Source organism: Helicoverpa zea, chromosome 19, assembly GCF_022581195.2.
Source record: "Helicoverpa zea isolate HzStark_Cry1AcR chromosome 19, ilHelZeax1.1, whole genome shotgun sequence".
In the NCBI taxonomy this organism is placed as follows: domain Eukaryota; kingdom Metazoa; phylum Arthropoda; class Insecta; order Lepidoptera; family Noctuidae; genus Helicoverpa; species Helicoverpa zea.
The window spans coordinates 1,354,694-1,371,369 of NC_061470.1; the positions used below are offsets into that span (position 1 = coordinate 1,354,694).

At 36.9% G+C, this 16,676-nt stretch overlaps 2 protein-coding genes across 3 annotated transcripts in view; both read left to right on the forward strand.

Moving 5' to 3' along the window:
- The first annotated feature begins 6,336 nt into the window (after window positions 1–6,336).
- On the forward strand, window positions 6,337–9,850 carry LOC124639688 (serine protease 3-like). Its single transcript, XM_047177135.1, has 8 exons — window positions 6,337–6,437; window positions 6,683–6,740; window positions 6,975–7,149; window positions 7,482–7,651; window positions 8,120–8,221; window positions 8,845–8,987; window positions 9,188–9,302; window positions 9,424–9,850. Exons 1-8 carry the CDS (start codon window positions 6,390–6,392, stop codon window positions 9,801–9,803), a joined length of 1,191 nt encoding a protein of 396 aa, XP_047033091.1. The 5' UTR covers window positions 6,337–6,389; the 3' UTR covers window positions 9,804–9,850.
- Window positions 9,851–10,083: 233 nt separating this feature from the next.
- LOC124639687 (LIM domain kinase 1) overlaps window positions 10,084–16,676 on the forward strand; it is a 30,296-nt gene continuing 23,703 nt past the window's right edge. The window contains exons 1-6 of one of the 2 annotated variants that reach the window (XM_047177133.1): window positions 10,084–10,242; window positions 11,329–11,419; window positions 13,628–13,742; window positions 14,182–14,312; window positions 14,702–14,818; window positions 15,537–15,623. In XM_047177133.1, coding sequence (XP_047033089.1) covers window positions 10,221–10,242; window positions 11,329–11,419; window positions 13,628–13,742; window positions 14,182–14,312; window positions 14,702–14,818; window positions 15,537–15,623 — 563 coding nt within the window. In that variant the 5' untranslated portion in view covers window positions 10,084–10,220. The remainder of the gene's footprint in view (window positions 10,243–11,328; window positions 11,420–13,627; window positions 13,743–14,181; window positions 14,313–14,701; window positions 14,819–15,536; window positions 15,624–16,676) is intronic. The other variant, XM_047177134.1, reaches the window with a different exon arrangement.

The window sequence follows — 16,676 nt, forward strand, 5'->3', positions numbered from 1 at the left end:
GCTTGATTCTTTTTCATATTTAATTTTGAGAAACTTGCCCCTTCAATTGCACTGTTATTCAATATTAGTAGGGCTAAACCTTTTATTGAACAAAAACAAAACACAAGAAACAAAAAGAGTTGTATAGACATTTTGAAATTCAAGGGTAGTTCTATAATTTATTTATCAGTTTAGACCCTGAGGTATATTAATTGTTGTGTAATGAGACGTATAATTGTGCAAATATTTTGCGCCAAAAAACTGTCAAAAATGAAAAAAAAAAATATGAATCTCTGTGAATATGAATGTCCTTGAAAATAATGTTGCTTCGTTCTAGAAATTATTGCGTGGAGGCTAAGTTTTATTTTTAATCAAAATTCATCGTTTATTTTTATCCAGTGTTTTCTGGTTTCTGTGTTACAAAATTTTGATGTTGTGTTATTAGATGGTAATAAACTAATACACTGGAGATTTGTTAATGTCTAGATAGGATTTTGCTTGTTATTTTATTTTGGCTCGGTAATTTGGTTTTCTATTTTTTTGAACTTTCGGTAAATGGCGCGGATTGGCTCTAGATCCATTGTTTTCTAGCTTTAGCTTATTAATTTATTTGTTACGTACGTGTGTGAATGCGAACCGAATTCTTCCAATACTACCCTACTTCCGTATTGCCAAATAAAATTCATTCCAATATTCAGATTACAATAGTTATTTACTAATCGCATTTTGTAATAGACTTAAGACTATTTGTGTAGTAAATTGCTAAAAACGAAATTAGAACTTAAACTTCCAGTTAATTTCTGTATACTTAACAATATCATAGAAGGATTTATTTTTTACAACATTATTGTATTGAATTCATTTATTTTGATAATCTAATTTAACCAGCATTTATTACTTGTATCTTTACTAATAAATAAATAATTGTAAATTGCAGATTTGTAGACCTGGACATTTGACAATGTCTGCCATAAACGGATCTTAGAACATTTTAATTGTATATGGTAGCGGCGCCAAACTTCTTGGTCGCTCTGAACTTTGCGCAAAAATTGCGCAACGGGTCAGTAATTGCGCAACTTGCGCAAACAATACTAAATGGCCATTTAAGTATATTTTTTCAGAGCTGCCAAGAGTTTATTGTCGTAAATGCTAGATTACGGATTTTATATTAAAATAAATGAGCTTAAATTTAATAGGGTTTGATGCACATAGTGAAATATTTAAATGTTTGTGTGATGCATTAAGTCTGAATGTTATGTTCCTATAGAGGCCTATGAGATAGGTTCTGAGGCCTAATTTTAAATAAAATGTAAATTATTGTTTTAGGGTTATTTGGGGGGTAGTTGAGGGTTTTTACACGGCCTACTGCATCGAAATAGCAAAACTGGAAAAAGATCTGTGTCTGTACCAAAAATTAACACTACATTAAACTGAACTTTCCCCTGTCAGTTCAAAGATGGGTGACCATTTTGTTTTGAATATGTAACTTCGAGATGCAAAAGGTCGTAAACAGTAAATACTAACCACGGCTTTTTTATATTTACGAATATTTAACAGCTGAAATTAAACTTATAAATGGTGACTTGAAATTATTCAAATTAGTTTTTTATTTTCTAGAAACGAGTGAGGTGATGTATGTACAATGTGTACGGAACTAGTGTTACCAGTGTTAAAAAATCTAATTATGTAGTTTATTGTTTAGGCTGGCAAGCTGGGTGAGATACGGTATCTGTGTAAGTTATAAATAACAAAATACTAACTGTAAACAATTAGTCATTATTAATATTGTAGTGTCTCTGTGTTATAGTAATGTTAAAACAGTTGTTATTTAAAACGGTCTCTTTTCTCATTTTGACTATTGTAACATTTTTTTACTTGTCTTTTTGGGGTACAAGATCGATCTTAGTATTTGAGGCCTACATTTTGTCATGTCCAAGAAAGTGGTCATAAAAAAAAATGTTACGCGTTACGTTATTTAAAAGTTTGGTCTTGTAGTTTATATGTACTAATATGACACGATTCTTACATACTTGGATCTTATTTATAAGATATTTTTGCTGGAACTGTTAATTAATATAATTACCTACTTACAATTTGTACCGGCGCCCAGTTTCCAGCTAGTCAGTGTGACGGTATATGTGATAACTTGTTGCAATGACTGTTTTATATTAAATGTATCCGATATTGAATGTTTTGTTTTATTTATATTCCTCATCCTGTGTTAGTTCAAAACCTATACGAAGTGGTGTTGAATTGTAGCTTTACTCACACTAATCTAATAATAATGGCGTCCAGCGATTGTCGGCAATGATGGCTGTTCTCATATAAGGAGATCAGTCAGCTGCGCAGGACGTATTATAGTGCACAAGCATTTGCGCAGACACACTTCTATACAAATAATAATTTAATGCTGACGTCGTTGTTTGCTAGAACACGCTAATCTCAGGAATTATTGGTCCGATTTAATAAAAAAATTGCCCATTTATCAAGGAAAGCTTAGTATAACAACAAGCGAACATCAGCGTCGGACGACAAAAGCAACCGCAACCACATCGAACCATCCTATTTGAAACACCCTCAACGTGCTATAAGTCACGTAGACCTTCCACAGTTAATAGTTATACTATGTCGTATACTAATGAATCATTACTATAGGTAACTGGGAAGCTCGTCATTTGTTTTGTCATCGTTTGTATTATGCACGAAGGAGAAAAGACTAGCGGAGATGCCCTAACGCAGGTAGGTCACGCGCCTTCAGGTAGGTCAAATACGTCACGACTACGTCACGGCAGGCGTGGCTGGACACCGCCCATATACCGTCCTTTACATCAAACTGACATCTTGTCATGGTTGTATTTTTACCACAATTTCAACAGATTTTATTTGTTACTCGATTAAAACGATGAAATGCGCTATCATTAATTGTAGAAATTGCTCAGGATCCAAACTCAAACATACCATAGGATAACATTTCACGTGTAAGTAATATTTTAGCTTTAAAACATATTTTTTGCTAGAGACATCTGTCGTCGAATAGCTGCATTTCTAGAACCTCTAAGTGAATTTGTATTATTTTCGTATCAATCTTGTATCAATGTATATTATTGGTACCAAATTTTGCCTTAAAAAGCAGCTTCATTTTTCCTTGCATCCTACAAGTTCTTTTATAGATTATTTACAAACCAAAACATATGATATATTATCATGAAAATTTAATATTATAAAAACACCATCTTTCGGTAAGTAGTCGACTTACGTATATTTGAAGTAAAATTGTGTTCATCAAGACAGAGAGACCCGTTACAAAATTAAGTGCTACCAGACATCGAAAATGCAATCACCCATTCTTAAAAAAGATCTTATTTAAAAAAGCTGCAATTATCTTAAAATTAATCATAACTCTAACTATGTAGATTTATTTATATTCATCACTAGCCGTTTTCCCGCGGTTTCACCCGCGTACCGTGGGAGCTACTGCCCGCACCGGGATAAAATATAGCCTATGTTACTTGCATATAATATAGCTTTCTAATGGTGAAAGAATATTTAAAATTGGTCCAGTAGTTTTTGAGTTTATCCATTACAACCAAACAAACAAACAAAGTTTTCCTCTTTATAATATTAGAATAGATCAGCAATGTTTTACATAGGTATATCTCTCTTGCCGTACATACTTTTTGAATGTACCTTTACTCAGAGCAACATCCGACTCACATAAAGTCTGCTACTTATTTAGTGGATGCGCCGTTATGATACAGTTGTGAAAACTCTAATTTGATAAACACTGTCCCTATAATTTTAATTCCCATTTTTCTTGGTGAATTTCGTAATGTGGCAACATCGAAAATAATTACAGTCATCGCAGCACGGTTCTAGAACAAATAGAACGAATTTTCGTGCTTGTGATGCCATAGTGGCTAGTAGACGAACTAACACAATGCCATAAGTTGATACTTAAATTACACCATGGGGGTATTTTAGACCCGTGGTGAATAAAAATGATTTTTCATCGAGTCGCCATTTAATGGTTCCTAGATACCTATTTCATTTCTGGAGGAGTAAATAAATTGTTATGGGGCAAGTTCTCTGCACAAAATAATACTTATATAACAATTAATTTTCTAACTTTTTTATCTCTCTCTTTTTCTTCGTTCATTTTAAATGAATGCTTCTTTAAACTTTCTAATTGAATTACTATTTTAAAAGAATTATTAATTTTGAGTATTTACTTTACTTTTGAGTATGTCACTAGTGGTCGATGTTAGTTTAGGGTTAGATTTTAATCATCCTATTCCACGCTAGATGGATTTACAAAAAATGGGTGGCTTCCCATAAAAGGCGTATAAGGGTGGAGCACGGGTGGAGCCAGTAACGTTCCTCGTCCCCCGCTCACCCGAATTTTGGCGCGCTGCTTTGTTAGGAGATTTTTCGTTAGGGCATCTCCGCTAGTCTTTTCTCCTCCGTGGTATTATGTAAACATGGTGACGTTCGAAGGTGCGACTGTGATGCAGTGGCTACTTCGTCACTCTTGCTTGTATGAGGGGAAATGTTCACTGCACAAATTAATCATTTTGACTGCACGATGTTCTTTCCTAGATAGTTTTTTCTGGTAGTTAGCTACGTCACAACCTACGTAGCTACATAGGGAATACCCATTAGAATCAATGCTCCGACTATCCGATCGATATTGATCTTATCGATACTAATTTTAATTTGTGGAACGAACTGTTTTTGTTTTGGGTTCTGGTCGCGTTTAAGGCCCAGACTCTTAACAAATATGAGCAGAGTTTTAAAGAACCAACTCAAAAATTTGCTACTGTACCTACCTAATAATAAGTAGATACAGGACACGTACCTATAAGTACGAGGACGGTAGGTACGTCGAATTTTAATGAATGTTGTTGATTCCATTTTCCTTGATCGATGTAGTTGTAGTCGAGGAAATATGTGAATATTTACCTAATCTGATAATCCTTTGTCCCATTTTTAGGTCCGGATACTGTAGAAAAGACCCTTGACTAATATAGGTACATACCTATCATATTTTTTTTTATTTATAAATTGAACCTACTTAACCTCAAGGTATTATCACAAACACACTCACCATTTTAGGGTTCCGTACCCAAAGGGTAAAACGGGACCCTATTGTTTTCGCTCCTCTGTCCGTCTGTCCGTCCGTCTGTCACCAGGCTGTATCTCATGAATCGTGATAGCTAGAGAGTTGAAATTTTCACAGATGATGTATTTCTGTTGCCGCTATAACAACAAATACTGAAAACTAGAAAAAAATAAATAGTTGGGGGCTCCCATACAACAAACGTGATTTTTTGCTCATTTTTGCTCGATATCCATAAATATCTATAGAATATTACTTTGGATGGTACGGAACCCTTCGTGCGCGAGTCCGACTCGCACTTGGCCGGTTTTCTCTTTTGTCAAGCAAATCAGCTCCGGTTTCTAACACATAGTTTACAAACACGTGAGCATTAGTCAATTAAGGCACAAATCAAATCAGATTTGAGATTCTAATCTGGCGCTATAAAACTATTGAATCACTTACATTGCACAGATTATATCTTTCTTATTAAATGACGCATCAAGCGTTAGTTTTTCCCCGCTTACAACTTCAGCGGCTATGCTGAACTTATCTCTTCTAAGTGTGATAAAGTAAAATAATGAAAATTAAATGCTTCGATACAATAACAAACAGGATATCTAAAGTGTGAGAAGCACGGAAATATTGGAGATCAATATGCGATTATTGGTAGCGTTTGATATCGTTGTGGTGACGAAAATTTTTTGGGAATATTCCTAAGGCAGCAGGATTTTTTTTCCCTCATTTCTTCTTCACTTGTACAACTGATATCTATTAATAACGGGACGCCTATAAATACATACACTACGCTAGTCGCAAGACTAAATAAGTTGTATTGTTGTATTGTAAATATAGATAAGGAGGCCCTAAGTTAGCTCCTTGAGGAACTCCTGAGTTGAAGCCAGCAGTGTTCAAGTATTTTTACATATTTGGTTGGCATGACAATTTTACGGTCTCAGTGAGTCAGAAGGAATGGGATCCCAAATCAATGCTTACGTCGACTCCTCAATTGACACTATCCCGACCCGGGAATAAAAATCACTAAATCAATGAATGAAACCAAACAGTTAATAAATTCCCATTTTTTCACGGAATTTCTGGTGACTTCATAACAAAACTAAAATCATCAGATAACGATGACTATCAATGATTGAACTTGTCGGTAGATATTGACTTTAATAAACCCTAATTAATTAATCCGTATTATCTTATCGATTTTATTGATATTGATCTAGTAATTGGCGTGATTTGAGCTTGGATTGTTCGGAAGTTAATATGGTAGCCGAATTTTCGGCAATCATCAGTGGTATCTAAGATGTTATTGCAATCGGGCTTGTTCGTTCTACTGGTAGCTGTTTTACAGGTAAATTGCGAATTACGGTGTATTTTAAGGCTTAATAAAAAGCTAATGCAAGCTTTTAAAGTGACTTTCGAGACTATTGTTTTAATTTTATACGTTATTATGTTGCAAGTGTTACGTAATAATGTTAATTAAGTCCTTCAATAATTTTTGGTAGTTCACCTGCCCCATCAGAACTACAAGTCCCTCTAAGGGTTGATATCATCTTTTAAATAGCGGTTATTGAAATAGAGCTTTCACAATTTCAGGTATCAGCTCGTTCCAAAAATATAGAACCAGTCTTAATTGACAATGTGATCAGGGAAGGTGAGTCAAAGCTTTATTATCTTCATCTTCATAATTTAATAAACATAAATAAATCTCTTTTGAACCGTTTTCTCTGTTCCGAGTAGGGGACACTGTAACGTTCTATTTTCTTTACACATACAAAATTCCTGTAACTTCTCTATACAGATTTGAAAAAATCTTTTTCATGTTTGTTATTTATCACTGTATCCTAAAACTCGCGTGACACATCTTCTCTACTCCCTAATTCCTCAGAATACGATGCAGCACCATCATCTTCGCGCATCGTGTCTGGTTGGGAGGCCAGGCCTGGTCAGCATCCTCACCATGCGGCTCTGCGGCTGGTCAGCGAGGTCGGAGGAGTGAGCGGCTGCGGAGGTTCCATTGTTTCCAAGGAATGGGTTATCACTGCTGCTCATTGTACCGCTGGGTAAGTTACAAATACCTAACCAGCTATTTTGTTTCAATCGCCACAAATAATGTTAGCTTCAGTTATTGTAGAAAATTGGCTCATACGATTACTTATGGTTTGGTCTAAAAACGTTTAGTTTTCAAAAGACATTTTGAACGGCATAAAAATAAGATTAAAAAATGAAAGTCGAAGTTCGCAAGAAGAACACACTGCATCTACGGTAGAGAGCATTAGCTCAGCATAACTGCCAGACAAATTCCAGTGCATGACTGGCAAGTTACCTAACTTAGGTTTTCATTACCTACCTAATTGAAGAAGGTACGTCAATCTGCATTCATGTCTATCCACAGCCGTATAACCGTTGTCGTCCGCGGAGGCGTGGTGTCCCTCACCGACCCGGAGTACATCTTCGAGACCACGGAGTTCTACAACCATCCCCAGTACAATGACCTGCTGCCGCTGGTTGTGCAGCCACATGACATCTCCCTGGTCAAAGTGCAGAGGCCTTTCGTTTACAGCAGTGAGTACCTTATTATTAACAGGACTTTGTGAAATCATCAAATTACCCCTCCCTCAGTTGCTTCTTGTAAAACACTGGAACTCAGCCGCATCCAGTTGAAGGACTGGAGGATGGATCCCAACATTGTTGGGAAAGGGCTCAGGAGATGTTCTTACCAAGGGATTACCAGGTTCCTCGGATGTGAAGATCAGATTAGCAGTTGCTCCATGTAAAGCACTGGTTCTCAGCTGTATCCGTTAAGAATGAAAGCCAGCCAAAGCCACAACAGAAAATGACTTGTCGAATTGCTCTCATTATTGAAATGATGCGTTATAATAATCTTGTCTCGAAATCAAAGGGGATACTTTTACTTTTAATTAAGCTACGACATACTCCATAGAATCTTTAAGAAAACGCTTCTAATTCGTATTTTTTGTTAAAGTTTAATTGAAAACAAACATCCCTTCATAATTTGACGTGTTCTTCCAGGGTTGCTGAGTCCGATCCGCGTGCAGTCGAGAGCTGATGCTTACCGCAACTATGACGGAGAACAGGTCTACGCGAGTGGACACGGCAGGACATGGACTTTAGGTCAGTACTTACTTATCCTTTTATTAGGTACCTATTGCTTGAACTGAAGATTTGAAGAAGAAATCCTGTGGAGTTCTAGGTTTTTTTACCAGATTGACTCTTAAAATAGACTATCGCGGGTCTGTTTAAATACGCGAAAACAAGTAAATGAATAAGGTACACAATCAACACAAAGATTGTAATCTACACACCGCGTGTTTCTTAATCATAATTTCAGTAGGAAATGCTTATCAAGATTGCTTTTCAATTAGGCAATCTGATAATAATACCCAGAAAAATGTCATAAACAAATAGATACGAGTAATTACATGAGACAGATTGTATGAGGAAATAATGAAATCAGGGTCTCTTCAAATGTAACGTTTGTATTTCGATAGGCACAGTGGTTTTAAGCATCTCAGACATCAGACAGCTCAAAATTATTCCCCATCTAATGCTTTGTGAGAATATAGTCTATGGTTGCAAACAAACACACCCACGATAAAGAAGAATTATTAAGTAGGACATAAAGAAGAAGCCTCATTCATATGAAATGGCTTATACATTAGGGGATTCCTAAAGTAGGTAAATCGGCGCAGAAAAGTAACCATGATGTTCTGAAATGTATATTGTTTTGTCTCTAGGTCCCGTAACCGAGGTGTTGAACTGGGTGTACCTGAACGCCGTCTCTAACCCCGCCTGTGCCGCCATCTTTGGAAACGCTCTCATCATCGACACCACCATCTGCGCACGATTCTTCAACGTTACCTCACAGTCTACTTGCCAGGTAAGAGATATCAAAACTTCAACTATGTACTTACATAAGGACCTATGTTCTCAAAAATTCTTCGTTCTAAAAATATTGAAACATGAAATAACTACTGCCATAGGTTACCACGGCAAATCGTTCGAAATTATTTTTTTGACATAGAGATTAAGAAATATCTAAGAGTTATTTATGTAATTGAACTATTTCTTTTTCCCCAGGGTGACAGCGGTGGCCCATTGGTCCACGTTGGCTCCGACGGAGTCCCCACTCTCATCGGTGTCACGTCCTTCGTCGCTGGTGGTGACTTTGGCTGCCACTCTGGCCTTCCTGCTGGTAAATACTGTTCTAATATCTTTTTAACAGCTTCTAAGGTCATGTAGTTACCTACTGACACAAAAAATGCGATCGATTTATTTGCACGATGTGTTACTTACCTATTTTTTTTTTCTGTTAGGTTTCATTCGTCCCGGACCTTACCACTCCTGGTTCCAAGAGGTGACCGGCATTGACTTCGAGAATCTGCAAGAAGACGATGATGATGATGATGATGATAATAACGTGACCACACCAGCGCCAGAATCTGAGGAAGAAGAAGACCCCGAGACCCCAGCGCCACCTGCCGACTCAGAAGAAGAAGAAGAAGATGATGAATCTACTCCCAAACCCGACGAGTCTGAGGAAGACAGCTCCGACAGCTCGGAGTCTGACGAAGATGGAGAAATGTCAGAACTACTGAAACGCCTTGAAGTGAAAGTCAAAGTCAAGGTCAGGTTCAACAAATACAAGGTCAAGAAGGAACTGGAAAAGGAAAAAGAGATTAAGAAACGCCATTGATTTAAATGTAATTATTTAAATTAAACCATTAAATAGTTCACTATTTATTTATTATTTTTATTTGCCATTGTTTGGCTGATTTTTTAAGCGAAAATATTGTTAGTGTTACCACATTCTATGTTGTTTTGCGTTCCCTACTTGCGTTCACCAAGAAAACAATAAAAGTTATTTTTATAAGACAATCTAATATCTCTGTCCGATCAAGTTCTAGTGATAACAAATTCAAAATAAATTCATTTTAATTCAACTCTTGTTTTATTTCTACTTGAATGAATCACGATATTTTTAGAGCTGGTAACTTCCATCAGTTGTGTCATCTTATGTATTTTACGTCATTCACAAGTATTGGAATCTCAAGTATGTAACTTTTGCAATTTATCATACAATTTATGAATAAACATTCCTTTTTGAAATGAAATGGAGGGACCGAATACTAAAGGTAAGTTTTGGTTGTATTAATAACTCGTATTTAAGTATAAAAAGTTGATATTTAAGCATGTTTTGGGTGCAGAACCTGTCATAGAAGTGTGTGGGCGATTCTTGTAAGTTATCATGAATTATCTTTTGTTTGTCCTACGCCTCGCCTTTAGCAACTTGAGAATAACTTGCTGCAGATCTGTTTAAGATAAAGACTTAGGGAAAAGTCTCAAGAATAAGACCTAAATGTAGTTCTAACACATCGTATAATAGCTTTGATTTGCGATGTTTACTTCCGCGACGCAACTTCTAAGTTGAAGGATAATGTTCATAAAAATATAATTTATGTTTTGCCTCGTTAAACCTTATTCATTAGAAAGGTATTTGACATTCAACTGCAACCATTTAGGAAATAATTAAGTAACAAACAATAAATATGTATGAGATACGCCAAAACTTTAATTAATTCCTTATTCTACAAATTATAATTTATAAGATCATTGGAAAGAGACGAGTCTGTCCAAATGAACAAACAAAGCCATTATAAGGCAGTCCAAAGTGTAATATTTAAAACGTTTATATGTGAATAATATAGTTTTTATGTTTATTATCACAACTGAAATGTTTTCTTTATTACTCATAGAAAATCCAGAAAGGGTTTTATGAACAAACAAACCACCAGCAGATTAAAGTAGAACAGAAGTAGTTTTCTCCAAGAATTTGGCAAATATTTTATAATTAAAGTAATTATTTAGCATATTTTTAATACGATTCCAACAGCAATTACTGGGTATATTGTGCAGGAAATCATTGAAGGTTAAAAATTAAGTCTATTCTAATTTAGGAACCAAACAATCAAATATGAACATGTTCACAAAGAAAAAGTCATTCATATCAATTGATATCAAATTTACATATTAAGGAAATATTAAGATGAAAATGTTTTTACCATTAATATTTGACATGTCATTAAATAAATTAAAAACACAGCTTATCTTGCTGTATTTCTATTTGTTGTGTACTAGTTGGTAAATCAGGGCTTTGAGTACTCACATTGAATAAAGTACTCGTACCATAGAAAATATTAGTATTTGTTTACAATTTTCAGAGTCCCTCAGCTGCGCAGGGTGCTTGAACGACATTGGAGATGATGATTACGTCTCTGCACTCAACCAGGACTGGCATAAAGACTGTTTTCGGTAAGATTCTTGATATTAATAGATGTTATTTGCAGATCTATGTATGTTACAAAGAAAATCTTTCTTATATGTGAAAAAAATTATAATTGTCCTAAGGAGGTTTAACAGTCTCATGAAGAAAATACTTTTCCTATGCCTATTCAAAAGACTATAATTGTCTGTAGGATACTACCTTATAACCATTTTACTGTGACAGACATTCATCTGGCTGAACAAGCTTATGTGTTTGGGTAAAAAGTAAATAAGTATATTAACTAGATGATGTGTGAATGCGTTAGGAAATATATAGTAAAATATTCATTATTTAATTGTTAATTAGATGCCTACCCATCAAATATATTAAAGTATTGTAATAACAGGATAATTTAAAGCATTATCCTGTCTAAACTGGAATTTCTAAAGAATAAACTAAAATTATATTTGTTATCTGAAAGCAACGGTTAAAACCTAGAGGTACTGTAGGTATCGCCTTGTATATTAAAATTGAATTATGTCATTTTGTTAGGTATGTCATTCTAAAACTTCCACTAGTAACAGTCAATTAAAACAACACAAATATACAAAAAAAATCCCCTTTTTATTCGTATTTTAATTTTTACCTAAAAATATTGTAACAATATTTATGTAAAACCATAGCTTGCCTACATAACTGTTTAACCTAACTAGACCTACAAACATATACACATGATTTTAGTTAAGCCCACAAATATTATACAATACATAATAGAATGTCAACGCATAATCTTTTAAGGGTCCAACTTAAGGTCCGGCGGACCATTAGGCCCTTTACTGTCGATCGTGGAACTATGCTTAACGCTCAGAGTTTCGTCATAATAATCTCGTGATGCTCTAGAAAGAGTTCGTGTAATTTATGGCTTCCCTTTATGTCCCCAATCCTTAATAGCTTGTCTTTTACTGGATGAATTTGGGTCAAAGGACCGTTCATGATATTAACGATGTTTCATCAATGTAGGACACAACTTTTTGCCTATTCCATAATAGTGACTTACGTACTTTATTACGACTTATCTACTTACTTTAGGTACTTTGCAAGTTATCCATTATAATATTATGAATAAATGATAAATAATTTGCTTGTTTGTTTGGTTGCTTGGGCCGACTTCAATTTTTTTCTTGATGTATAAAAAAATAGATAGCCCATTTATCGAGGAAGGCTTATACATATAGGCTACTTTTCGTCGGTGTACTTCACGCAGCAGTTTCACGCTGGCCCAACCTATTCTACTCATTTAATAGCAAAGAATCTAGAATTTCATACAAGAACCAATATATCCTGATAAGGATCAATGCCCTGATCCTTTGAACCGGGCATTCACCCTACGTTCCATTTCGCCAACAAAAATAAAAAATAATAGGTACGAACTGTTTTTGGCAGCCTACTTGCTTCATGAACTTGAATGTGACGCGGAAAAATTGTTTGTCTGTATTCCAAGTTATATGATGTTGGCATATTTCCAATTTCCCCCCAATCCCGGGTAAGTAAAGGTCACATAAAGTTTTCAGCCTTGAATGAAAAGGTTGGAGTGCCAAGGTTTTATTATAATAGAATTTGTTATTATTGGAAATATCAGACGCCTTTTATTAAAATTAATTTACAAACTTTGATTTACTGTCATTTCGGGCCAACTTTAAACCAAAGAAAACATACTTCATTTTTATAAAAAGGAAAAGTTTTGTTTACTACTTTGTACCCAAAAAAAAAAATGGCGTCCACGGCCGTTTTCGGCCACGGCGGCTGTTCTCACTTAAGGAGATCAGCCAGCTGCGCAGGACATATTATAGTGCACGAGCATTTGCGCAGACACAGGTGCACTCCCTATTCCTTCACTCTCATAACCCGATGGGACGGCAATCCGACACGACCGGAAAGAGATCGGGCGCAGGACCGACATTTACGTGCTCTCCGATGCACGGGTGAATCAATCACCAACTTCCAGACTACGGGCTGCTTTGTGAAAGTTTTAAGAAAACCCACAAAGCGATTTCGGCCCGACCCGGGAATCGAACCCGAGACCTCGAGCACAGCAGCCGCGCTTGCGACCACTAGATCAACGAGGCAGTACTTTGTACCCTAAAGGCGCCGTAACTACTGAACTCATTTGAAAAAGTCTTCCACTATTTGGAAGCTACAGTTATTTATTTTCAAAGATTACCTAACAGGACCAATTTTATTATTATTCCACACAGTTGTTCAGTATGCGACGCTCAGCTGTCGACGTGGTACTTCGAGAAGGCAGGCCTGCTGTTCTGTCAGAGCGACTACTGGGCTCGCTACGGAGAGACCTGCCAGCAATGTGCACAGGTATGGACGTTAGTCATTTGCCAGCTTTTTATAACTGTACCATGTCGACGGAGTACGCTATCATGGTAAACATCATGGCAGTATGCATGGGTAATAATATTCTTCTGAGTAAACCTTCTGTTATGATGTAATTTGTACTACGGAGTCGGCTACCAGTCTGGCCAGTAGCAGCTGAATACCACATAAGTGATTACCTGGCTGACCTCCTAAACCCACTTATTGAAGCAACGCTCTGGTAAGGCTATTTGTAAGATTTTCTACCCGTAACCGAAAGTTTTACCTCAAGTTTCTAAGGCCCATTTTCATCGACAACATAAACGTCAGAGTCCTTAAAACAACTGTTGCCACTTTCAAAGTAAACAGTTGTTTCCTTAGTGTTGGTGTTGAACTTAGGCCTAGGCCTTTTTTCCCCCTAATCATATAACCCGGGTGTAACCAGGTGATAACGGGCCCGGTGATGTCGGCGGGCGAGCACCGGTTCCACCCGGAGTGCTTCGCGTGCGTCGCCTGCGCGGCTCATATCGAGGACGGGGAGCCGTATGCGTTGCTGGACCGCTCCAACCTTTACTGGTAAGTATTAACTATACTTGTGAATAATACAAGGTTGCTTCAATTCAATGTAGCTAATTAAAAAAATATTGGTGGATTTTTCGAATATAAGACTTTGCTTACGCATTTCTGGCGTTTACGTATGAGACTTATGTATGTATGTAACATTTTTCAGCTTTTATTGGTAGGATTTTGGTTTTAAGTCCCCATTACTACCTTTCGTTGATAAAAGTAAAGAACAAAAACTTTTTGGCTACAATACCTGCAACTTTTGTAACGTTCCCGTTTTACCTGTTTATTTAACGATAAAAAAACTGATTTGCCTTCTGACCCAGAAATTGGGTACTCGTATGCCAATGCGCATCAGGAGGTAATGAGTATAAAGTTAAACTAAACACGTGTGTTTGTAGCGGCAACTGCTACAGCAACTCCTCGCGTCCCGTGTCCCACTCCATCCGCGTGGTGGAGGTGCCACCCGCCGTGTTGCGCGTCACGCACACCCCGCCCGCCACCATCACTGTTAAAGAGTAAGTTTTTTTTACAAAATTATTGCAATAGTTATAAATAACATTAATAACGGGGCTCGCGGAATTTCACAAAGAATTCCGCGGGGTTGTAATTTTTTTGTGTAAGGTCAAAAATCAGCCGTCTAAATAGGTATACTGAAGCCCCGTATTCATGGTAAACTTTGTTCTGTCAACATCTTGTGTGAGCATCACTGCGCGTTGTGCTGTTGTTAAACAAAAACTTACTACAAATGCGGTGCTTAACACTAACATGTATTTGTTAAATGTTCTAACGGGAGGCTTTTCATTGTCATGTTAACTTTGGTGCCATTCAGCCAGCTCCATACTGCAATACAAATATAAAATAATATATATACCTAATTGTTATAAAACCTTTGGTCTTTTCGTGTTTTCAATCGTGCACCATATCCAACCATACTGCGGTGCAGCTCCACGAAATATACCCATAAGTTCCGAGTCACACCGAAATGGCAGCGACGCGGCGAGCACTTTCAGTGTGAAATAATTTTCAACTTTAACTCCATACCTATAAGACCAGTATCGGTTGAAAAGGTTGCATGGCAACCAGCGGCGACGCTCGCCCGCTGCCATTCCGGTGTGAATCGGGCCTAAAAATATACTTGTAATATAACAAAAATAATGACTTATCCATACACACATGCCATTCCAACTAACTCCCAGTACTCATAACATACACTAACACACTAAACCCACATAGCGGGCGCTGCGGCGGCAAGCTGTCGGCGGCGGCGCGAGCCATGCTCCGCGCGCTGCTGTCCGTCTGCATACAGCTCACCTGCCATAGGTACCCTAGTGTGCTGCATGATAGCCTTGCAAAGCTTGGAAATGAATGCTAGGATGACATTGTCAAGACTTTGACGGCTAAAATGTTACTTTCAACTTACAAAAATTTTACTTTCGACTTGCAAAAATGATACTTCCAACTTACAAAAATGTTAGTTTCAACTTACTTTGTTACTTTCAACTTGCAAAAATCGTACTTTCCACTTGCAAAAATGTTGTCTTGTTTTCAAGTTTTACCATTCTTGTTTACAAAATCAACTTTGAAAATACTTATGCTCGATAGTCATGCAAGTTATTCAATCATTCGAATTAGGGGCGTTTACAGTGACCTTTTACAATATAATATATTATTATGTATAAGAATCCTCTTTCAAAGGGTTTGTAAATTACGAACAATCCTAAAGTCGAGATTACGTCCAACTTCCTATGTACGTAGTATTTATTCTGAATTCAGTAAATGCAGCCGTCTGTACTGAATAGCATGTGTTGTATGTATGTTGACCTGACCGCTTCGTAGTGTTATGTTTTTTTCTTTATAGTAGTTAGCAAGTTTGTTTGTCCATATGTAGCTTACATACCCACTCGTCTTAGAGTCGTGTCTTGCAGTCAGCGGCAAATGAAATTTTTCCCGACTCATCATCCTCCGAGCCTTTTTCCCAATCATGTTGGTGTCGGCTTCCAGTCTAACCGGATTCAGCTGAGTACCAGTGCTTTACAAGATGCGACTGCCTATCTGACCTCCTCAACCCAGTTACCCGGGCAACCCGATACCCATTGGTTAGACTGGTGTCAGACTTACTGGCTTCTGACTACCAGTAACGACTGCCAAGGATGTTCAATGACAGCCGGGACCTACAGTTTAACGTGCCATCCGAAACACAGCCAATGGTGTCTAAGATATACTTAGAAAGTACATACAAACTTAGAAAAGTTGCATTGGTACTTGCCCGACCTGGGATCGAACTCGCGCCCTCACATTTGAGAGGTTGGTCCTTTACCCACTAGGCCACCACGACTTTCCCCGTCTTATAAGTATTTTAATGCAACCCGAAGA